This window comes from Haliotis asinina, chromosome 8 (assembly GCF_037392515.1).
Source record: "Haliotis asinina isolate JCU_RB_2024 chromosome 8, JCU_Hal_asi_v2, whole genome shotgun sequence".
NCBI lineage: Eukaryota > Metazoa > Mollusca > Gastropoda > Lepetellida > Haliotidae > Haliotis > Haliotis asinina.
Window position 1 is genome coordinate 60,898,577 of NC_090287.1, and position 25,441 is coordinate 60,924,017.

The window sequence follows — 25,441 nt, forward strand, 5'->3', positions numbered from 1 at the left end:
TGAAACTGGTTGTTGTGCTTCTTTCAGGAACAGAACTTTTAAAACCTTTCATTACTCTCCTTCCACTTTTCTTTATACACATCAAACCATTTGGCTTAATCATAACTTGTAGGTACATAAAGGATATTTTGCCATTTTGGGGGATATAGATGTCTGGGTGTTCATCTTGATATTTAGTTTGAAAGTAGGCCAGAGTTGAATAATGTCATGAAAAGATTTGCAGAACATTTTCCAGAGAAGCCATTGAGTGTAGTTTCCAACAGTCTTCCTCCTGCCCCCATTGCTACAGAGTGTGAAGTCCATATCATCAGCCTGCTGTGATATTGCTTCAAGTGGTGTAAAACAATACTTACACCCCCTGCAGTAGCTGTGCTTGCTGGACGGTCATCAGGGTTGGCCATGTTCCCATCAGCGGCCTGAGTGTATTGGGCAGACAGTGTGGAAAAACATACTTATTGTGATGTATACATTTTAACATTTCTTACCAATATGATGTCCCTTATTTTGGAAGCATGTTTATTGTTGCATGCAGTGATGAGCATTGCCACATCTTCCTCTTCACTGGGACCGGTGAAGGTCCTGGGTAGGATAGGCCTTCAGCAACGCATGCTTGCCATAAAAGGCGACTATGCTTGTAAGAGAAGTGACTAACGGGATCGGGTGGTCAGGCTCGCTGACTTGGTTGACACATGTCATTAGTTCCCAATTGTGCAGATCGATGCTCATGTTGTTAGTCACTGGATTGTCTGGTCCAGACTTGATTATTTACTGACCGTCGCCATATAGCTGGAATATTGCTGAGTGCAACCTAAAACTACACTCACTCACTCACTCCTCTTCACTTGTTTGGTTATGGTGGGGTAGCCTAGTGGTTAAGGCATTTGCCTGTCGTGCCTAAGATCTGGTTTTCATTCCTCATGTGTACACACTATGTGATGCCTATTTCTGGCGTCCCATGCCATGATTTTGCCGGAGTGAGTTTAGTTTTACGCTGATTTTAGCAATATTCCAGCAATATCACGGCATGGACAGAAATGGGCTTCACATATTGTACCCATGTGGGGAATTGAACCCGGGTCTTCAGTGTGACGAGAGAAAGCTCTAACCACTAGGCTACCTCACTGCTCTGATATTGTTGGAATATTGCTAACAAGCGGCTACATCATGACCTAATTGGGGACATCCCTACACATGCTGTTAATGCATGGATTGACTTGGCCAGATTACATTCTCAACAGCCAGCCACCAGGTAGCTTGACTATTGCTGGTTGCAGCATCGAACAAGATACAATTCTTTGCTGGTCCTGTTATCAGGATACTTTTATCTTACAGCAGGAAGAGAGAAATATATTATTTCAAAAAGGAGTTTTTGCTGACATTTTCTGCAAAATTGGAACCTGTCGGCTTCTGGGCATGTATTGATAAACCCCTCCTGGGTGTCTGTCAGTGCCATCCCACAGTAGACACCCCTGATGTATTTCCTGGGATAGTCTGTGGCAGCCATGGCTTGAAGTGGATGCATGGGCGTAGACATCGTCTCATCCCAGCTGCTGGCAGCACGTACAGTTCTGATCCCTGTTCCTCAAAGCGCTATGACAGTCGTAAGTATGGGAGTTACGGTCATCTTAACGCTACGGTCGCTTTGAAGAACGGAGCCCGCGTCAGCTATTTCCGTTGTGTGTAGAATGAGGCCCTGTGGTGAAGTGATTTGCAACAATAGCATCCACTGTCGCGCTCAGTGGTGTCAAGTTTGTGGAATCAATGGCATTTCATGATTGTTATTCTCAAATACCTGGAACCCTTGAAAGGTGATTTGACCTAGTCGAAAATGCGGTCAGCGACGTGGTTTTGTCGAAGCATTGTTAAAATTGACTCTCACAGTCTTCCAAACAGCTAGTGGTCACGTGGTCATAGGCGCGGCAATTTGGAGTTTAGAGTTGCATCCTTTGGTCACACCAGAAATGTTTGATCGTTGGTACAAAAGTCGCTTCTCCCTTCTCTTGGTTTGCTGGCGCCATACACGTAAGGGATTCACTAATGTGGTAGATGACCCAGACATGCCTTAAGATTTCCCCCGATGTTAATGCAAGTGACACCGCTAGTTATAACTTCAGTACTGCTCCAAGCGGCATTAGAGCCAGCTCTTGACCGTCTCACAGTCCCTAAACCACATTATTTTCCTGGCCCGTGAAGGTCCGGGGTTAGAATTGGCCTTCAGCAACCCATGCTTGCCACAAAAGGCGACTAAGCTTGCCGTAAGAGGCGACTAACGGGATCGGGTGGTCAGTCTCGCTGACTTGGTTGACTCATGTCATCGGTTCCCTATTGTGCAGTCCGACGCCCATGCTGTTGAACACTGGATTGTCTGGTCCAGACTCGATAGTTTACAGACCGTCCGCCATGTAGTTGGAATATTGCTGAAAATTCACTCACTCACTCACATTATTTTCGTACAGCCTAGCCATCCTGCAATGCTACAGCCCTAAATGATTTCTCCAGGTTCTGAATCTCTGGGCTCTTAGAGCGATCTTAGAGTTTAGACGGTCGTAACTCCCATACTTTAACATAGACTTGCGTTCGCTCGTCACGCCGAAGGCCTGGGTTCGAACCCTGTCGTGGGTACGATGTGGGAAGCCAATTTCTAGTGTCCCCTATATATATTCTAACCCAACTCCCTGAACTGCTGTTCCCGACATCATGACATACTAAAACCAGTTGTGACAATGAGTTTATTGACATGGTATGTATGACACTAGTATGGAAACAAGATAACAAATATTGCACATGGTCAGAGTATTTCAGCACATCTTAAAAATATAAAAAAGTATTAAAGACAAAATAAACAGTCTGAAATAAATACTTACAAAGTGGACGGAAGAAAAATGTACACCTGCTTTCACTCAGCCTCTCGCACATAATTTACAAATATAATATCTATGATTATTCACATCATAAACACAAGGCAGTATGGAATGTTTGACAAGACTGGCCAGTCACTGATGAGAGCAACAGCAACAACAGTAGTCGAAGACTTTCTTACATTCTGTGAGATGTTCTTCATATCATTATTCTTCCAGATGTCAGTAAATAGAAAGAACAAAGGCTTTTGTTAAATGCAAAGGCAGTGCAAAGCAGTTTGGATTAATTTTAAAGATTAGTTTAGGATATTGTTTGGCTTTCAGGCAGGCTGCGGAATAGCCACTGGGCCGGTAGCTCGTGGCTAGTAAAAATCTGGTCGGGCCAGTAAATCTCCACTGTTACTGGGCCGACAGGCAAGTGAATTTTCTTGATGGTATTTTACCTTTCTGTAAGCTTTAGCTTAGTTTCTACCTTCAGAATTCGGGCTAGGGTTTGGATTTGTGGGCTAGTAACTTTCAGGCATAGTTTGCCTAACTAGCCAGCAAAATTTGGAAACTACTTCGCACATTGTTTTCTGTCGCAAACTAAGTCCAAACATTGTTTCCTTTTCATTACGCACGTGATGTAAGCATTCAGTGAAACAGATTATCATCGGACTATGTGCTTTGTATTACCCAAGGAAACAATAATAACGTTGGCTTTGGTATCATAAAGTTTTCTAAGACGATCGAACTCTTGCTAATCACAGCTCCTTGTGCGCATGTCAGTCTAAACTATCTGCGGACGATGGCGGTTCTGGTGTCCCGAGAATGCCTAGCAACTGGAAACCTGTCTACTTCTGCTATTGCACTTCCGGTCCTCAAGCCATGCTCTAGTGGTGGAAACACGGAGTCGCAAGCTGTTCCTTATCGGGTATCCTGGCAGATTTCTCAGAGTAATGTTCACGTTGAACGAGCAAGCAAACATGTTCACACGTCATTAATAAAACTATCGTGCACTGATTGAATGTTATGCACAAAGTCGTTTAGACAATTTGGTCTGTATGAAAAGCACTCCACATGAAACCCAACTTATCGTTTCTTAAAGTCTTCGTCGTCTGAATACGCATGTGCGACAACAGTACTTCCTCACGGCTCTGCGGCGACAGACGCGCGGGTTTACTTTAATCAGCCCCTCGCAGTATGTTTTGTTCTGGTCGGCAAGGCATTGTCCTGCAAAGAAACATATATACCTTTGAATAAGAAAGCCTAAAGTACTGGAGTAGCTTTTATTGTTTAAATACAGTGGGAGAGTGAGTGAGTATGGTTTTATGCCGTTTTAGCAATATTCCAGGAATTTTACGGCAGGGGACGCCTGAAATGAGCTTTGCATATTGTACCCATGCCGTGAATCGAACTCATGGCGAGCGAAAGCTTTAACCACTAGGCTACCCCACCGCCCCTAACGTCTAGAGCCGACTAATATCAGGAATGGGTAATCAAAAGTCGTGAACCGGTTGATTGTTATGTAATGCAGGGAGAGCTACCGTCATCTTAGACGTGTGAAGATCTGGAGTAGAATAGGTCTTCAGCAACCCATGCTTGACACAAAAGCATGAAACTAAACTCACTCACTATCATGCTATCTGCTGCTGGTTACCTTGGCCCATATTCTGCACATGTTCTGCTGTTGATTCTAATTATATCGTATCTGATCAGTTTGCTGTTGATACTAATTATATCGTATCTGATCAGTTTTAATCTTTCTGATACAAATAAGCACTAGTTCCTTCCTTACCTCTTTGTCTTGACGATCGTCCCTTGTTGCGACCCCTTCTGCCGCCGGAAAACCTGCCGAGTTGACGTCTGCTGCTGTTCTGACGTCTGCGACCCTGACGGTTGCCTGGCCGCCTCAGTCTGGACGTTCTTCGGTTGGTGCTCTGACGCCGGTTTGTCACTGATGGTGTTCTGGATATTTGCATTCTACCAGTGGGGCGTCGTTCGTATGGATTTGTTTGGCAAACACCTAGATGACACACCTGCAAAGACGTAATTAAAACGGATAACTATTGCTGGGTCGCTATGTTCCTCGTTCCAGGCGCAAATACGATTGTTGGTTATATATCTTCAAACTCCCCACCTTTACACTTGAAAACTAATGAGGCTCCTACATATACCCATCTTATCCACCCTATCACCAACCCTCACCATTGCTACATCCCGTTATCAACCAATCTAACCCTTGTTACAGTGCCTATGTCCTATGTCCTATGTCTACCCATCTTCCCCTCTCCATCACTACCTCTAACGCGTGTTACACCCCGCTCTCTAACCAAAAAGCCTTCTTTCACCCTGATATCTATCTACCCACCTTGCCCTTATTACAGTCCGATATCTACCCACAAAACCCTTGTTACACCCTGATATCTGTCTACCCACCTTACCCTTGTTACACCCAGCCATCTACCGACCTTGTCTTTGCTACCCCTCTAACCGTTGGCACACCCCAGTGTCTACCCACCTTGCCTTCCCGACACGTGGTGCCCGGCAGCGCTGTGAGGTAAGAGTGGGTGCGGCAGGTGAGTCCATTCTCCGGGTCTTTACACCACAGCTGACCACACATGACCATCTTCAAGTTCTTAGTCTGCGGACAGAACACATGGAATCCGTGTAATTCCTTCACGTTTACACTTTAACACAAATACTTTAACGCAACCATTTGTAGGTCAAATGTCGAGTGAAAGTTTACCGCGATGTTTGACAGATATCTCTTGACAGTCATTTCACATCATCGAATCGAAGTTTCATGTATCGAATACGGTTCTTTTGACGTAAAGATCCCCATGTTCCTTCTTTTGGTTGTATAAAAAGATGGATAACACGAATACTGTACCTAGGTCGCTTCATTTCGACACAACGGTGTTGGACAAGTTGTTGATTAATGAAATGAACACCATCACTCATAAATAGACACCAAAGGTTCTGTTTATTTCCTGTTTTTATCGAATTATTTTTTATCATATTTTGTACTTGTATATTTTGTATCATGTATTTATATGTTTATCTTTGGAAGTATATTTAATTTTAACTTATTTCGGGGTGTTTTGTCATTAAATTCCCACCCCAAAAGTATATTATGAACATCGAAATCAGTTTGCTGTGCGCTCTTACTGTGAATGTAATTGGCTGCCTTTGGTATTGAAGGACATACCTTATTGACAGAGTGGTGCTATACATTTCTGGAGTCGGGCATAGATCAGCATGAACATTTGAAGCCCAGCTACAGTCCTGTTTCTCGAAACGTGATCACAGGGTTAACACCCACGCTAAAGTTTGGGACCAGTCCTTATTGAACGTAGACGTCTGTTGGCCTTACCGGCAAGCTACCAACATGCGTGCGCAATCTCTTCCAGATACACGATTTTAGAAGAGGGCGCTGATATGCTGAACCAGATAAATGGTGCAATATTTTGACAAGATTTAAACACCAAGCCAAAGAACCCCAACCTGCAATCACGTAAATTTCAGGTTTTGGCTGAGTTACCTAATAGCCTTTTTCAGGGCTATTGGCAAAACATATGTTTTTGTGCCGAGACGAGTTAGACTTCTGACACAAGTGTTTGCTTGTTTGATACCGATTGGGCAAAGATTTGCACATTTTATCCTGACGCGTGTTCTATCTAAACAAACTGATTTGTCAAGCTGTACATTGCTATGCTAGGACAAATAAATCATAGCAATTTGCAGCTATATAGTTTCAGCTAATACAGTCATTTCCCGTCAAACCAGTCCAACAAACGCGGCCATCTTGTCCTAGGGAAATAGCCAAGTTATCGCGTGAAACCCTGCTCCGGTTCGACATAACATCACGAAGACATGGAATTCCACTTGTTCCTTACGCCAAAACTCGAGCAAAATAATTCATTGATATCAAGTATAACTTACCCCGCAGAATTCTGATTTTTTGCCAAAAATAAGTTTACACTGTTGATCAGCCGAGTATTTTTGTCCGGGGGGCAGTCTCTGTAGGTTGTACTCGTAATAGACGGTGGGGGTGTCCCGCACGCATGCCGCCTGTTCTGACCTGCAACAAGGGATAGACTTGCAGCATTGGCAAGGCCTCATCATGACGTATGTGCACCCTGTATATGGGATAGAGGTGTACACTAGGCCTGAAGTGTATAAAGACACTGGGTCATAATGGGGTATACAGTTGTCAGAAGTAGAGGCACCACACCATCCAATCCTCGAAAGCAATGGCAAGTGATCCTATCCAGAGGTTTCAACCAGATCTGTGGTCCTAACGTCGATTCATGGCGCGGAATGTTGACCTCGAGAATGAAGCCGGAAGCCGGAAGCCGGTTCGTGGTGACCTTCGCTGCCATACACCTAGGTTATTAATACTAGTATCGACCAGTAATGTGACTTCTTGGACGTTGGTTCACGAAAGAAGAGGTGTGATGAGGTGAGGTGAGGTGAGGTGAGGTGAGGTGAGGTGAGGTGAAATGGTTTAACGTCGCACTTAAGATTATTTCGCTCATGTGTGAGTATGTGTGGCTGCTTGTATGTATGGCTAGCACAGACGTAAGCTGGTTTTATAGCACTAGCTCACCGAGACACCATTCCGCTGTTAAGCATGAATACCACACAGGCAGATTGTACTGACTCCGTACAGACAGACCAAACCTTTTAATGCCGAACGCAAGTCAGGGACCAACAAGTACCATATTTTAACATCTTTTGGTATGACACGGCCAGGTATTGAACACCCGACCTTCCGCTCTCCGGGTGGACGCTCTGACCACTACACCACGGAGGTGGTTCGCGACGTCCTGTCCTCCTACTGCCGTGATATAACTTGAATACTGTTAAATGCAGCGTTAAACTCACTCACCCACTTAACCACCATGCTGCCGCGTCTGTGTATTTACCTGAGCATTTTCTTCATCTGTCGAATTGAGCACGGGGAGAAGTAGAACGCATTCTTGAGTTTATTGTGCTCACTGGTAGTCTGGGGCGCCATGATAAAGTTGTCCTCGGGTGGACAGTCCTTGTTTTCCTTGTCTCCGTCGTGACTGGCTCCCAGACTGAGGACACAGAACACAAGGTTCATACATACAGACACAGATGTCAGGTTAGATTTTGGTATGAGGGCTTCATGAATGGGGTGTTCAGGACGTCCTGAGATTGTGTAAAATATAGGTAACAACACTCACAGCACCAGAAACAATTTTGTTGTTGTTGCAAAATGGCTTACTAGCCATGTATGACAGTCCAAGAATCATATTAATACCCCTACTGCTTAGCCCCCCCCCCCCCCCCTGCAATGCTACAGCCCCAGATGAAGCAACTCTTGATTTTCCCAGGTTCAGGTCTTCTGGGGCTCCTTTTCAATTCAAACGGGTTTGTTTGCTACTATTTAAGTAAATATTCAGAGATTAAACGTTAGCCATTAACGAACACGACTGGACAAAGGAAAGCGTACACATGAATATGGGACGGGACCAAACACTACAAGCGTCGTTCAGACGTTACTGTCGCCGAAACTCTCACGACCCAGCATCTGAAACTTTGGCTCACGTATCAAATGCATCGTCATCAAAAACAGTTTGTTTGTCTCTGTTTGAGCAAGTCTTTTTCACTTTCATTTGTTTCATGTTGTTTCGCCAGTGTCCACAATGCCTCGTCTCGAATGGTACCAAAGCTCTGTTCGACATCTTAAGCGGAATCTACTATTCAGATGCTGTATCATGTGTATCACATGACAGACAGGGCAATGACGTCACTGACCTATGTGCCAGCTCGTGGGCGGCGACCTTGACGACCTGGAAGTCCCCTGGGTCTGCGACCATAGATGCGGAGTTGCCGTCACGGGTGTTGCAGACTGAACTAACATAGGCCATACCTAGAAGAAGACAGCAACGTCATCAGTGCAAACGTCATCATCACTACAATTTTTTCAAGACGGTACCACGGTATTCAATCTAAGTTACTCCTCTGCTAGGTCCCTCCGTTCCTTACTGCAATAATATACAACGTACAGCCCTAAAGATTAGTTTTCTCTACAGGACTTAATCGGGGACTCAGTTTTCAGTCTAATTGGAATCTATTTGTTTAATATAAAAATTTTTTAGGCTAAGCGTTAGTCCAAAACGCCTACTTACACTTCCATATTAATGACAGAATTGTAATTAGTTGCAACTCCCTTCGTCACGGAATTCCTAGTCTTCCTCTAAACCTCGTGACTGACCAAGCAATTATAACAGCAGAATGGCGACCCTTCTAAGAAGCTCCCCCCTCTGCCCCCTTGAGGGTGCTACACTGATACGGTATTTATCACTTAGAGGTGTGTAAGTATTAGTCATAACTAAATCCAACTAAATCCCCATCATATCCCCCTTGTGTGGTCTCACTACCCATATTTACTTCAGTGATTACGTTTCAAGTCTTACCTCCGAGGTCGATGCTGGCTTTATTAACCAGGTGATACCTAGAAAAAGAACAGTCATTGGAGAAGTGTTATGTGGAACATACAGATTCATTGAGCTATACTGAGCATACATTTGGTAGGAAGCTGGGGTGTGGAGTTCCACATTAGACTTTGAACACATGAGAGTAAAATGCTTCCTGAATTGGTATCCTCAACTGAGTGTGAAGCGATATCCTCAATGGCGTTTGAATTTATTTTCTTTGAGGTAGAAGAGTTCACCTGACATTGTACATGAATATTACACCAATATTCGATTATACAGGTTTTAAAACGCTGTGGTGGGTTTAGGGTAGGGGTGGAACCTTCCGCCTACCACCGCCCCAGCCGGTAGCGCCGCTGTGATGTAAGTCTCACCCTGTGAAGGCCATAGCATGGTCGTATTTGGGCAGGCTCTTCTGGCCGTTCAGCCATTTGATGAAATACTTCAGGGCTTTATGTGCGTTGACTCTTCCCTCATCCCGACGTCGGGACCACTGTACCAGATACTCGAGCCATGCGGAGTCTTGTCGCGACTGAAACACATCATCATCATCATCATCATCATCATCATCATCGTTGTCGTCGTCATAAAAACAAGACTCGTCATTATCATCAGCCATCCTCGTCACCATTAACCATCCTCGTCACCATTAACCATCCTCGTCACCATTACCATCATCATCGTCGTCGTCACCAACATCATCACCATCAACGATCTCAACAATTATCGTCACCAGTGTCCATCATTATCATCATCACCCCTCGTCATTTTCATCCCCATCATTGCTAACACCAGCAGAAACAGCAGGATCATCATTATAATCATCACTGTCGTTGTAAACGTTTCTGCAAACTGTGTCAACACTTCTAGAACAATCACTGGCCACCTGCCACGATAATAAATACATGTTCTGTGAATGGAGGAAACTTTTACAGCATACCACTCTGTGCTACAATATTCCAGTGTCGACTTCAGCCGTCATATTATATAGAATGACCGATCGAAATGGTGAAATTAATATCCAGAAATTGTTTTATTATATTTAATCTGGCTGGCGGCGATTCATTGATTATCAATTTGTCAGGTCTTTAAGCGCGAATATTTTTGTCGGGTGGCGTATCGCATGTTGTATAACTCGAAACTACATCAAAGTAAAAGGTCACCAATAACTTGCTGGAGGCATAACTGTAGTCGCCATTGTTGACTATATTGATGATGTAATTGATGGGTTTGTCATTTACAGTACCGATATTAGCAGTAAAAACTACACATAATATGTTATGCGTGTCCCTGGCTCGCTTAGTGAAATGTCCGTTTTGAACAATTTGAACTATTATATCAGCAGCGCCAAAAGAAAGGAGATCCCAGATAGCTTTAATATGCAATCTTTAAGTATCGTTTCTGACGGTGTTTTTCATAATATGCGTGTTTGAGCCTCAGCTTGTAAAGTTCGTTATTTTAACGTCTCGTCAGCCATCCGACGACAGTCTGTAAATAATGGAAACTTGACCAATCAATCCAATGATTGATATCACGAGTATCGATCTGCGCTGCTGGGATACAATGGCATGAATTAACCAAGGCGCGAAATCTGCCCATTTGGTATGAAGAGCCTCTTACTACAAACACTGAGTCACTGAAGATTGATTCTCATGCGGGATCTTCATGTAAAACGTTCATTGGCTGGCATGTATACCAGTTACATCAATATGTCCCACAAGTGACTTCAGTTGGATTTTTAAAAAAGAACTTTTCTCCATGGTCTAGGATATAGAGTGAGCTTTATACCGAAGGCGCAGTCGTGAACTTGTTATGAAACCACCCAGACTTGTAACTGTCATTATCATTGTGAACTGAGAAATATCAGTCACCGGCTCAAGGTTGGGAAACAGCCATTAACTGCGACACCACAGTCCATCATTCGGTAGTAGATACTATAACGGTAGTAGTCCAGTGCACTCAGTAACGATGTTCATGATAGAAAATATGTTGCCGTCACAACAAACAGAGCCGCAATGGCCTCGTAGAGGTTTGTAGGTCGAGAGATAACGGCGTGATAGTATAGGATGCCTTGATTTGGAGGCAGATCATCGCAGCAGGTGCGCGCTCCGGGACCGGGGTACATGCTCGTGGCAATGTTCATCCCTCAACCTGCCACAGGTGATTGCTCGGAATGGTCATTATCCCATTGAAGGAATGTACGGGGAAGTTGGTAAATTGAAACCATCTTGCTTTCGATGAAAACTGATGACGAACAAAGAAGATCCACTCGTACTTGAAGACAACCTGACACTCTTCATCCCTGGGGGTAAGTTAATGATCGGGCCTGCCCTCATTGTTGAGCATCACATGGCATCAAACTAGTCCGCCATGTTCGCATTTCCAAAGACGTCATGGCGCGAATCTAGGCCTACTCATTGTTTATGGCTGTACGGACGAGGGGAAAGGCTTTTTAGAACTCAGTGCACGTGTGTTGATGAGTCTTTAATGTCAAACACGTTGATAAAATATGATGCAGCCATCATAATTATCATGAAGCCCTACGGGTCTATACAAAATGGCTGGGCAAGTTGGCTGCGGTCTGGATAAAACTGTGTGCACCGCTTAGTCTCACCGGCTTAGTCTCTGAATACATGTAATTTTGATAGTAACAAACAAAACCATTTTAATTGAAAAGGAGCCACAGGGAGACCAGAGATTCAGAACCTGAGGAAATTTAGACATGCTTCATTTAAGGCTTTAGCTCTGCAGGGAAGGCTTGGCATTAGGCAAAGTAAAGTGGTTCAAGGACTGTGAAACAGACTACGGCCACAGCTAATGTACGATTTACATGAACAGCGTCCGTTCATAATTCTCTAGACCAGGGTTCGATTCTCCCCATGGGTTGTTTGGTGTCCCCCGCATAATATTGCCCGAATACTGGTAAAAGCGGCGTAAAACCTAATTCACTCACTCACAATGTTACACAGGTCACGGGGTCCTCTGAATCTCCATCACATCGAGGTATCTCAAAAGCATGTTAAATTTTCACTGTTACAAGAATATGTAACATGGTTCGTTGAAAGAACAGAGCATTGTTCTGTTACAAGTACATGTAACATGGTTCGTTGAAACAATGGAACAATGGAACCACTCTGTAAGGACAGAACATTTAAGAACATGCTTAAAGTACGTCATCCATTATGTTACGTGGGAGAACGACATCTGAAGTATAGTGAGCTTTAAACACGTGACTCGATTGAGAATGAGTGACTGAATGATGTCTTGAATACGTGTATAATAAACTTTGATTAACAGCAATACCAGTCCCACTGACACAAGCACACACATTACACACATATTATCTCAAATTTTAGGCGGACTGTGAAATGTGAGCATGCTCCACAGCTTGTAGGTTTAACCTTCGTCAGTCGCAGATCTGGTTTCCCTAAGACAAGACTCTTGGTTGAATTACAATACGCAATTCAATAGACGGGTCCAAGTCTGGTCATTAGTTCGTTAAACTGGTCCGGTCAATGGTTGGTCGAAACATGTTACTTTTCTGGGGTGAACAGAACATGCTATGTATGAGGTCATTCAACTCTAATGTTATGGAGCATCAAGTGCACTCTCATCAACCCATGTCAGTGTAAACATTTGGAGTTGGTTTCAGCTCATGAGTCAGTTCAGTGTACAGCCAGGAGGGTAAAGGTCCCGTGACCTATAGGAACCGCCATTATTCATTACGTTGACCATAAACCAAGATGCCAGCTACGCTCCCCTGTATTGAATTATGGTGGGAATATTGAAGGTAGTGCTCACCTCTGACACTAGTATTCCAGAGATCTTCACTGCAATGGACAACTCGGGGTCCGCGATGGTTTGAAATCTTTGATCAACCTGAAAAACAGAGCACACGGAATCATAAAACACTTAGTTCCTAGTTTGTTTATTGTTTACACCGCAATATTCCAGCTACATGGTGGTGGTCTGGAAATAATCGAGCATGGACCAGACAATCCGGTGATCAACAGCATCAGCATTAATCTACACAGGTAGGATACGATGACATGCATGAACCAAACGTAAACTAACGCCTAGTCCCTGAGTGTGTATAATTTTGATTGTAAGAAATAAATCCATTTAAATTGAAAAGGAGCCCCAGTAACTTGGGAGACCTGTGGAAATCTAGACTTGCTTCATTTAGGACTTACGTGTTGCAGGGAGGGATAGGCATTAGAGAAAATGATATGGCTCAAGGACTGCGAGACGCACTACATCCAAACCTAGTTCCTATTGCTTCACGACATGGTGTATTAAGGGTGTATATAAGGGCACAGTACACAGTATAATTTAGATGACGGTATAATTTGGTACACCACACAACGCCACATTTTTGGAACTACTTAATACAAAATGATTCACAGCAGCGTGTAACTATCGTTTACTTGTACATAACCATATTTTGCGTGGGCTGTGTAATCTGAAGGTGTAAAACATTCCCGACAGAGGGCGTGGCATAGTTTGTAATCATCAGATACATTATCCAGGGAGGCGGAGGAGAATGTGATGAAAGCTCGCATCATCAGCTGATGAGGTATAAGGCTACCTGGAGGTAGCAGGATCCAAGGTTACGTGTAGACTGGCGACGGATGGACTAACATGACGGACAGTAATTGCCAACAACACAACCAAATGTCAGAAAAAATCGCCAATACTAAACCCAGCTGTGCCTGACGATAAACCCCCCTCTGTGTTTGATAACGTGTCGGAACCCAGATCTCGCCCTGCCATCCATCATCACACCTACATCTGGGGAACAGGGGGCTATGAAAAGTTGATTTATAACTTTTTAAAAATTTTATAATGTATCAAACAGGCAAATTCCATGTTCAAACTCAGCAGACTGCGATAGAACAGGTGGTCCTCTTTATAAGAAACTTTAAGCGACATAAATAGCTTCACATCAAGTGATTGCCACTGCACAGAATCTGGAGTTGTCATATATTTTAATTACACGTCTGATTTATTTTTGCAAAATATACACCGAACTTGTAAAAAAGATACACTATCTTGTATAAGATCAACACTTCCGTGGATTTGCCGGTTTCTATTACGACGTGCGTCGTTTTTCAAACCCACCGTCAGTTAAAAAAACTTTCGGGGCTTGTCATGGTGTTGAGAATATATATTTCCGGGGTTTACACCACCCTCTGTACAGCCAAGGATAGATGTCGCTACTTGGTTTTGTCATATATTCTGATGTGGATGAGGATATACGTAATGCACTGACATTGCGAAATACAAAACGCATTATCATAATAACTAATATGTCATCACATATGACTTATTTACTATGAAACAACATTACAACTAAAACAACAACGACAGGTAGTTGTACTCATGAATGTATCCTAAAATGGATTAAGTTGACTGACTGATGAAAAGAGTCCATGTTGACAAACCATCTTTAGTTCCTCGTCGTCAAAAGGTGGAGGAACCTTTTAAGTATTTTCACAAAATATTACTGTATATAAATATGTACTGGTAAGTAGCTTCACCATGGCGTGACATCAGTTTAACGTCACAAAGACTAGGAGTAAGTCTACGATTAATGTCTGGAAACAATGTCCTGTAGAATATTACACTATTTAGTACAGATCTTTAATCAACACTATGATACTGAATAACTGATATACTCCGCTGTGCTGGAATGCTATATTACCTGTTTGAGCTGTGCCTGTGCTAGACTCTCGCTGAGTTTCATGAATATACATGATAGTAACAATAATGACCAAGCCCATTTAAATTGAAAAAGAGCCCCGGTGAGCTGGGAGATTCACAACTGAACCTTATGAAATCTAGAGTTGCTTCAACTAGGGCTTTATCAGGAAAAATGCGGTTCGTGCAATCAGACAGACTAAGGGCATGCGTTTTGTCTTAAAGTACTAGTATTATATTATAAATGCACCAGTGTAGTCAGGAATTAAACATGACGAGCACCCACGGTTAGTACAGCATTGTACTATTGTAATATAATCTTGCTGATGTTTGAATCCGGAGTGAGAACATACCATGGCGAACACCATCCCATAGTAGCTCCGCAGCATGGCCAGGGCTTCCCGCTGGGTACGGGTCTTCTCCACGTAGTGTTGGTAGATGGTGTTGTCAACCACGGCCAACACTTCCACTTTGGCATCCACCTGGTCCACGACGGAACGTTTCCCGCGACGATGTAGCCACGTCACTGCCAAGGATATAGTACGAAACAGTAAACCTGTCCGTTGCATTGGATAATCCTATTTTTGCTTCTTCTTAGTTGAAAAAGCTCAATTGTGTTTAATGAAAAAAGGTTTACATAGAAGAAATAAATCTGCTTATTCCAGAATTACAATGCACAAGCAGTTGGTGAGTGAACGAGAATTGCGATGTCATTAATGCTACATAACGTTGATGGGATGGCTGTTACGTATTGGGATACGATGAGATATGTCAACCAAATCAGCGAACCTTGACCACCCCATCTCGCTACTCACCTCTTACGACAAGCATGGGTTACTGAAGATAAATTCTAACCCGGATCTTCTCTTGATAACGATTGGGGATAATTTTCATATCGTTATCTTGTGTAGTAAGTGAATGGGTAATTGTAGTTTAACGCCGCTTTCAAGAGAACTTCTGTTACATGACTGCAGCTGGTATCTGCTGAATGTGGAAGTAAGGTCGCAAGTTATGCAGGTGTAACGCGTTTAAGACTTTCGAGACACAGACAAACAAAGGTTTAGTGTTGACAAACTGGGGTTATAGTCGAGGTGACCCGGGGACTGAACCTACCCTAACAGATCTCGGTCTACCCAAGGGAGACAGCTCTGCATTGCACGCTGAGGCACCTTGTGCAACCAGACTACCGTGTGGAGAATCTGGGCCCCGTTTTACAAAACTCTCGCAAGTCAAAGACTTTTCTCCTAGCAATCACACCTCGCATACTGTAACATGGGGAGTACGGATGCTACGAGAAACATTAAGAGATCAGAAAACGCCACCTAGAACAATTTGGTGTAATCTGCATTCTTTGTTTGGCATATGTGTATGTTTGTTTTTCAGTGGTCGGACTGAAACGAAACTTACATGCAGTCGCGACGCTGTCACTGTCAACTTTGTCACCGTCCACGTTGTCGTAAGCCTCATAACTGTCTGAGAAGGCTGGTACATCCACTGGAGGCTGAAAGACAACGACACAATGCAGCACACAAATAATACGTAATAATAAACTCCACTACATGAGAAGTTTGGAAAAAAACCTGATTCGTCTCATATCTTCGATTAAAGACAGAATACTACAGTACGTTGGAAAAAGATATACTCTCTCCGCCATTTTTGTTGTCTTAAATGTCAGTCAGTAATGAACTGAACTTTACTTATACTCCGATCGCGTTCGGCGTCTTTAGAGATGAATCATTATGCACAAGCTATAAATGCCAGGCACATGTATGACACACAAAATGGCCTTATGTTACAGTCAGCGTCTATAGTCAGTGTGTACATTGTCTAAAAGTTCCAGGCATTGCGTAAATTGCTTGATAAATTTGCTCAAATACTGTACAGATTGATCGTTGAACAGGGATTAGCAACAGGACAACATTAGCACTGGGTTCGTTCTGTGATCACTGAGGCTTCTTTCAATAAAGTAATGTATATAGTTTAGATTAATCCAGTCATCCTTAAAGCAAAGGCTTCCCTAGAAATGATTCTTCCTTAGAGCACAGGGTTCTTTAAAAATGCTATAAAATGCATGTATTGCCTTACTAGACTTGACATTCAGTCTTGCTATCATCATAGAGTATGCATTTCGTGAACAGCTCCTGAGCAGACGACATATCGCTTGGTTGCAAGAATACACTATCTCTGTACATGCATTTAACCAGTTAAAAGAACAATGTTGCATTCATGTGTTATTGTATTTTGGGGGGTCATTGCCTAAAATGAGATATTATTATTTTGTCCCGTTCACAATCTTGTCTGGGCTATACAGACTGGTGAAATACTGGACAGGATCCATGTCACTGGGACATCATGAAACGAAAATGGGTCAGGTCACAGATTAAACCTACCCGATCTGATGTATTTGCCTCTTACCTCAAACGGGGTGGAACTAATACATCCATGGACCCACGAGGTGTTCTCTTGTCTGACAGAACCACACAGACAAGTGTGTAAACAACGACCCCTAAAAACAATCAATATGGTAACAAGACCATATCCCTATACAATCAATATCATAAAACAGGACAATCATTTCATCTCACGACTACAGAAATCACATGCCGATTATTTTCACAATTTTAGTCTTCTTTAGTGGTTGACGGTTTAACAGAAATCTGCCAGTTGTTACCTACGTCTGCATCAGATATGCTTTACGGGCAAGGTGAAACCGTTCTATAGGAACACTAGTGATAAGCATTTCCGGCTTGGACGTGTAAATCAAACCAGAGTTACCTCATCTGAGAGCACATGACACCCACAACCACCTCTACTGCGAGGCTATCTCCATCAAACGTATCAATCCCTGTCTGGCTAGATGAAACATGCCTTTTGCCTGTCTCAAACATGTTCGAGTGTAAAAATATAATGTTCAGTTTATTATATTTTATCCATAAGTAGATCAAAAGAAGAGAACATGCAGGCCCTTGTTTTATTCTGGATTTCAGTATGCATGTATTCAAGTAGTCATTGATCACGCAATTAGACACCCTCTTATAAACATGAAACCCGTCATAGCCTAAACAGCCTCGGTTCCCTGTCCGGTGTGCCTGCAAACCTGTGCACGCTGCAACCGGAAACGACGCGTACATTAAACATACTCAGAGAACACATGACCTTAATGAAAGCCAGCTTTTGTTGTGTCTGTATTTCCGCACTTATGTCAGACATACGATACTTCCAGTCGTACGTAGGACGTCTGCGGCAGACATTACACCCTGGTGTTTGTGGCAGACGACACTGTTCGTCCGAGAGACGTATCCAACAGATAATGTTGTGTGACGTCAAATGACGTCCAATACTGGAAGGCGGTACATTTGTGTTCGATGTGCGTGTGCACAAAACAGCGGAATAATTTGCTTGAAGTTTTCAACCATAGTTCATCTGTTGATACTGCGGAAGTCAGTGCTTGTTGCCAAATAGCACATTCCAGTCTAGTTTGCAGTAAGACATATAGCTTCAGATTCTTCAGTACCGTCAATAGACAATCCGAATCGTCGAGACAGTTTAAAAACATTCTTAACCAAGCGTCTAACACCTGCTACTGGAAGTGGAGTCATTCTGCATTTGTTGGAGTATTTATATAATAAGCAACCAACAATAAACACCCAATTCTTGCCAAAAGCGTGAAATCTCTTCATGAAAACGACAAATCTTTGGTAAGTCACAGACTACATGGGATATTTTTGTTCACAGACATCACCTTCAATTTTCATAAGTGATTGCTATTGGATTTAAACTGTTGACCAAGTAGTTTTTAAGTGAGGCGGATGTCAAGGTGAAACTACACAACAGACTACCGCCACGACACTCCACAGGCCAAGCTTCGAAATCAACCGACGTTGGAACAATTTCCTACGAGTCAAATGTCGACGTTCTCCAGCCGCCTTGAACAAAGTGGCTCATGGCAGCTTCAGAAAGCGAGACTCCGACAAATTATTTAAACTGATTGCCCTGTTAATGTACAGGAGATGTACTGAGTAATCACTTCCAGGAAGAATAATTGTTCACCGCCATCTGATGCCACTTGACCTCGCGTTGCGCACGCCTCTATATCACCTTGCGCGTGCCTCATAGGCTCTCTCAAACAGTTCAGCTGTCGACACCGCTGAAGCTTCTCCAGAAGGGAGGTTACATCTACTTTGGTGGCCATTTTCAGAGTGACGTCATAATTCGAAACATTCCTTGTGGGTTCTGACTCAGCATGTTCAATCTGCACTACCATTTCGAGTTTGCGCATGTTTCCACTGAGCCTGATGGACGGTTGTCTGCTTCCGGTACGTTGTCGAACGGGAATTTCCGTGACCTAACGTGACTAAAGTGACATTTACGGGTCACGTGTATTGTAATATAAATCTGGTTTTAGCCGGATGTCTGGTCGGAGTGTGGGATATGTCCAATGTGTTCCTCAAATGAAAAGACACTTATTTATACGCATATCCCAAGTACCAAATAACCCCTTTTTGCAGAGCAGTCGATTAACACTTTAATGCTAATGTGTTTGGAGACATTACTGACAATCACGTGACCGGAAGTCACATTTATCACGAACATGGAGCACTTTGACCAGGTACTGACCGGTCTGACACGTCTCTACAGAATTGGATCTATTAATAGGTAATGGGACATAATTTTGTAAATTGATGCCATATAATTAAATACAAGTAATCACAACCCGAGTTCCCTCCCATAAACTAGGCGTGGTCACTGGCCTACGTGTCTAATGACACGTAGAATCTCCACATCCACGTCAATTGTGGTTGTCACAAAACTATCCAAATAACGGACATTTTATGAAATACGATTCGAGTGTTATGACCACATTTATTTATTTCTTTGAAAGCGTCGAAACTGGATTTCTGACAATACTCAAGGTCAAGAAAGCTCCTGAAAATTAAAAAACGACGGGGGAAGAATTGGATACTTGCTCACCAGTAACGTACAGCCTCCTTCTCGCCGGGAGGTGCGAGATCTCGTGCGACACGTGATTCACGCTTACTATAGGAATGACGTAACGGGAAGTATACGTGATGATATGTCACCCAAAAAATACATCCAGATAGTTGTGAGTGTTATCACTCCCTCGCCGACGTTAACAGGATGGGAGTTTGGGAATGGCACTCGCACTTCCTAGTAGAATAAAAAACACACGAGAATGATGTGTTAGTTATCCTTGATTTTTAACTTAAAATTGTACGTGATGCGTGTATTAAAGTAAGGTTAGGCAGTTGACCTTTGGAAAGGTCTTGTAAACATGGCACGCATGATTTTCATTCGTGTATTTAACACCATTGTTATGCCATTACTTACGTCATCACTCGGAGTGGCGATGAGTTGATTGGTTTAATAAACCATAAACAATACTTGAGTTCTATCAAAACATGTCGGTGTAATAAGAGTTATATTCTACAACTTGGCTGAAAGACGCGAATAAGGGAACGATGATTGGTGTGTTTGTTTGTTGGTTGGTTGGTTGGTGAACTCCCCACTCAGGTCTGTACATAATCTAGTCTGGACCAGACACCCAATGATCCAAAGCATGAACATCGATTTACGACATTATGTCAAAGGTGCCAAGACTGCTAACCGGTACGAATAAGCGGATCCTTGCATGTCAATGGTGGATAGTATACAGTGACATTGAAAAGGCACATCCAGAAATTTTCCAATGTGGCTCTCATCATGAATGCCTGAAGCATTTGGACCATGAGGTATCTTGAGTATGTGTGCCATTAATTAAACCTCACCCAATACCTGCCACATAATCCTCGTTCTCACCTCATTGCTGCCACGCTTCTGTTACAAACTCATAGAAGTTAATAACATTTTGTTGAACTACTGTACTTCGTGGTTGTAACCTAACTATTATTGCTAGCGTTATTTATTGGGTGTGAGATTGCTGGCTTTATCACTGGGCCTGACGATGGTGCTCGTGGATGTGTAGTTGAGGGCCATGAAGCCGAGGCTAGTGTTGATTTCGACTCTTGAGCCACATATAACCATTGGTGTGCTGATAACATCTGGTGTCTGAGAACCTGGTGAGATTCAGTGCAGCCCATACTGCATAATAACGGGTCACTGTGATCTATCGTGCAGCCAGCCCACTAGCCTTGATGTAAGGCTGTACTACTGAATGCTAAGCCCACGGGTGGGGAGTAATTCTCTCCTTATAAAGGCAAGTCTAGCTTTGTGAACAGGCTATCTAAGGACGACCATCTTTAATAGTGACAAGCTGTTATTATCAATACCACTGTTCTTATTTTTTATAGTCTTGAAACGGTGATTTATACTAATGGCTATTGGATGAAAGACTGGTGCAAGCGTAACATTTCCCGAACAGAATGCCACTTGAGCGTCGCGGCAATAATGCAGGAAAATAGCTGGGGGCAGGGAAGTAGCGCGATGTATCAAAGTCGGCTTCGTGGACGTGAACAATCGTAACGACATTAGTTTTGTACAGATCTTGTGATAATGGTTAACGGGCTGCTGGGGGGCAGCTGTACGTCTGTGGGCTTGTTGTGTGCTGTAGTAGTAGTAATAGTAGTAGTAGTTCAAGTAGTAGTAGTAGCCGTAGTTGTAGTAGTAATTGTAGTAGTTGTAATTGTAGAGGTAATTGTAGTAGTAGTAGTAGTAGTAGTAGTAGTAATTGATAGCAGTTGTAATAGTAGTGTTAATCGTAGTTGTAGTGATCGCTGTAGTAGTAGCAGCAGCAGCAGTAGTAGTAGTAGTAGTAATAACAGTGATAGAAATTAACACTCGCCCCCAGGACCGAGGCGAGTAGAAGTAGAACCATGCTACTTGTCGCCCGCTGGCGACAAGGGTATGTCTCATTGGTTATTATAAAGATGGACAGACCTCGATCCACATTCCCTCTTCGGTCAAGTGATTAAAAAGCCTCACCACAATCATTTAAATGCGTTTGCCTCACTACAGTTGGTTAATGTAAAATGAGGTTTTTACTGCATTTTGTTTTTAACTGGACCAGTAAAAACAGCTTGGGCCAGTACGATTTTCTGTCTACTGCCCTTAAGTGCCTGTCTGAAAATAAGAGTTTTCTGACCTAGCGTATATAGGTTATAGAACGGCTCTGAACAGGAACGTCTGGAGGGATATAACACATAATATACAGCGCTCTCCTGCCTGTGCCATGTCACTTCACATCTCACATTACAATGTGTAGATCACTTCGGACTCTTGATTCCTAGCCTAGGCTTGCTATTTGGGAAATTTGAACACTGTCACTGTTAAATGACAATATCGTCAGCGTATATTCTACTTTCCCCACGCCCCCTCTCTATATCTGCCCCACCCTCTCCACATGCTTAACACTTTCACATGATCATAAACGGTATCCGGAAAAGAGAGTATTTTGTAGCTTTCCTACCGTCATCATCTTGTCCCCTTCTTCATGGATGCCGTTGTCGTCGTAGTAATCGTCATCGTCGTAGCTGACGTCATTGGGTTCAAAGGGTCGCACCTGCAGGCGGTACCTGTTTGCTGACATGTCTGATTTGCTCATGTCAACCAGAGTGTCAAATAGTTCCGAATCGGGGAATTCTTCATAGTCAAGCAAATCATCCTTTTCGGTACCTGAAAAAAAATCATCTTCTTAAATTCAAGTCTACTTTACATCAATTTAAAGTCTAATATGTCCTTGATCAAGTTTAAAAAATCAACTTGAAAAGTGGAAAAGCTATTGGTATTGGATGAATATCCATCCGTTTTAAAGTCATATAGCGATGTTTTGTGAGAGAAACCCACCAAGCTTCGTCTTCAAACCTAGATATTTATTGTAGGGGATTACGTTAATCGCTGTATATTAGATATTAAGCTGTCAGCGTGGGATGTCGACAGAAGTCCCGACGAACGCTTCAGCAACATTGAACAATATAGTCTATAGCCCCAGACATCCTACACCCATATAATCACATTACCTGTGCTCCAAGTAACGCGCAGGTAGAAGACATTGTAAGTATCAAGGTGTGTGAATGTACACCCTGTGCCTTCTCTGGGAGTGTTTGGAGAATACAAGGTTATCTCTAATAACACTGTTAATGCCCATGCGTTATTCATTTCATATTTTAAAGCGCGTCTCCTTTTTGTACATATTCTTACATACTCCCTGCAGTGTTACTGTACTTGTCTGTACCCACGGGGTCAGTGCGCCCTAATATAATGGCTATAGTGTTAAAATTTCTGCTTTCCTTTCTCGTGAATGGGGATTTGTATATAAAAATGTTTGAATAGAATGTTGCTGAATCAGCCGTTTAATGACGAGACAGTCAGGCTCTGTATGTTGGAGTACTTGATGAGCCCAACTCCGATACGAAGTCCAACTCCACTGACGTCTATGGCTCTGTGAAACTGCTTTTACCACAGGCCCAACGCCTAGCAAGTGTACAATATAGCTAACCAAAATCATTCACAAGGATAATTAATGGAATAGCAAATATATTTTCTTTCATATACATGTTTCAATAATATATCTTTCAATATATTAACTTTCAAGTTCTCAGGTTTTCAATTTAGATGTAATTGTACAATGAGATGTCTTACCTGGTTTCAGAAGAATAAGCCCGGTCACACAGTGTGTTATCATAAGAGACGCAGTAAGCAGAGCTGGAAGGCATGCCATAGTGGTCAGAGAATGTCCGAAGCACAACGTGCCTTGAGCGTGTGTGTATATGGTGAAGTAAAGCGGGTTTCGAGGCAGAGATATATAGCTGAGTCCTCTATACTGTCTGTGACAAACTACCGGGGCTGAGGAGTACCTCTCATATTTATACACCATTCATGTAATGGTTTAATTGGCAGTTTGATATGTTTTCACTTGATAACGAAAATTCGATAAGTAATCGATTATGTAGGATAATGTTGACACACTGCGAATGGTATTGGCTGCGCGAGGACACGCCCCCATGTGAAAAGTTCCCGGAAAACTCGTCGCGGGGGGCCGGGCTTCATGACGTCACGTTCTTTGGGTGCGCAGCTTGTTTACACCTGTACTAGAGAGCTCAGACTATAAACCTTGATAGAAACAAAAGTGACGTGCCATTTCTTCAGAAACTGACCCAGTTTCTTTGATCTGCTGTAAGGCTCATCTTGCCGCTAAATGAACTTCCTCATTAATAGCCTTGTCGGAGTGTCAGATGCTCCGAGTCCGGGCGAAGTGGTTGGCCGTGAGATATACGCTGGTTCCCCCCATAACATTCCGTTGTACTCTAGCAAGCATTCGAGTCTGAGTGGTGCGCTACTGGGGGTTGTGTCGGTGCGTCTAGCCTCTACCGGCGTTAAACACGAGAAAGGGGTTTACGTCTTCAGCTTGTAAGCTTATTGTTATAACACCTCCACGATCTCACTGTAAAAATATAGTGAAATGGTTGTCGTTTTTGTTTAGATAATGGCACTTGTTTGACCGCTTGCATCTTCCCCAAGTTTTACCAAACCCAAACGTGAACCTGATGGCAATCTTGATAAAGAGTTACTTTTAGACTCAATTCAGCACCAATAGTGATCTGCCACTGGTTTGATAAACCTTACATACCTACCTGTATTTAAGTGGGCACAGGTGGGTGACGGTGGATGGGGTTATTATAAACTCTGGTACAACACACGTACCTCGGTGCGGAGTTTCATCTGCCAGATCGTGTGGACGTTCTCATTGAGATGCACCGATTCGCGTCTCAATTAAGTACATCATTAATCTGAAAGAATCACACCTTACTATCTAACGCAAGCAATCTCACCTAATTCAGGTACAAGAAATCACTTGAACTTTAACAAGAACTTGAACTGCATCACGCTCGGTTCCACCTGTAACCTGCCAGTGAATGACCGGTGTGTAATAACTGTACTCATCTACAATGTAGTATGTGCTGAATGACAACTATTGATCCAGTTGCCAGGTAGATACTACAATCCCTAGTAACATAACAGAACAGTGACACCTGTACTCAGTGAATAGTAACGTGACAGAACAAAGTGACACCTGTACTCTGGTAGATACTACAGCCACAAGTAAGGTAACAGAACAGACTGACACCTGTACTCAGGTACATACTTCAGTAACTAGTACCGAGACACCTGTACTTTAGAAAGCACACACTCAGGTTACCTGACAGGTAGATACTGCAGTAACTAGTAACAGAATGACACCAATAACCACTTATCATTTACACTTTTGTGACACGTTTCCTAGCAAACACAGACAAAACACCATTGTGTACTTTGTGCTTACAGTGACGAGGGTGAAGGAAATACAGTGTTCCCAGAAATTATTGAGAAAATCTTTGTTTTTTTTCTAATGATGCTAAGATTGGAAAAAGGGCTTTCACTATGCACTAAGCATACTAAATAAGGGAGACAACTCTTGAAGGCTTAGAAGGCAGCTCATTA

The 25,441-nt window shown here is 42.9% G+C and overlaps 1 protein-coding gene across 1 annotated transcript; it reads right to left on the reverse strand.

Annotated features, from left to right (window-relative positions):
* Positions 1-2,714: 2,714 nt before the first annotated feature.
* Positions 2,715-24,338, reverse strand: LOC137294854 (A disintegrin and metalloproteinase with thrombospondin motifs like). The gene is made up of 13 exons (XM_067825990.1): positions 23,603-24,338; positions 22,431-22,636; positions 16,415-16,508; positions 15,361-15,533; positions 13,109-13,186; positions 9,682-9,839; positions 9,290-9,327; positions 8,628-8,742; positions 7,769-7,924; positions 6,783-6,921; positions 5,359-5,481; positions 4,636-4,876; positions 2,715-4,070 (listed from the first exon to the last, which is right to left on the reverse strand). Exons 1-13 carry the CDS (start codon positions 23,835-23,837, stop codon positions 3,940-3,942), a joined length of 1,887 nt encoding a protein of 628 aa, XP_067682091.1. The 5' UTR covers positions 23,838-24,338; the 3' UTR covers positions 2,715-3,939.
* Positions 24,339-25,441: the final 1,103 nt, after the last annotated feature.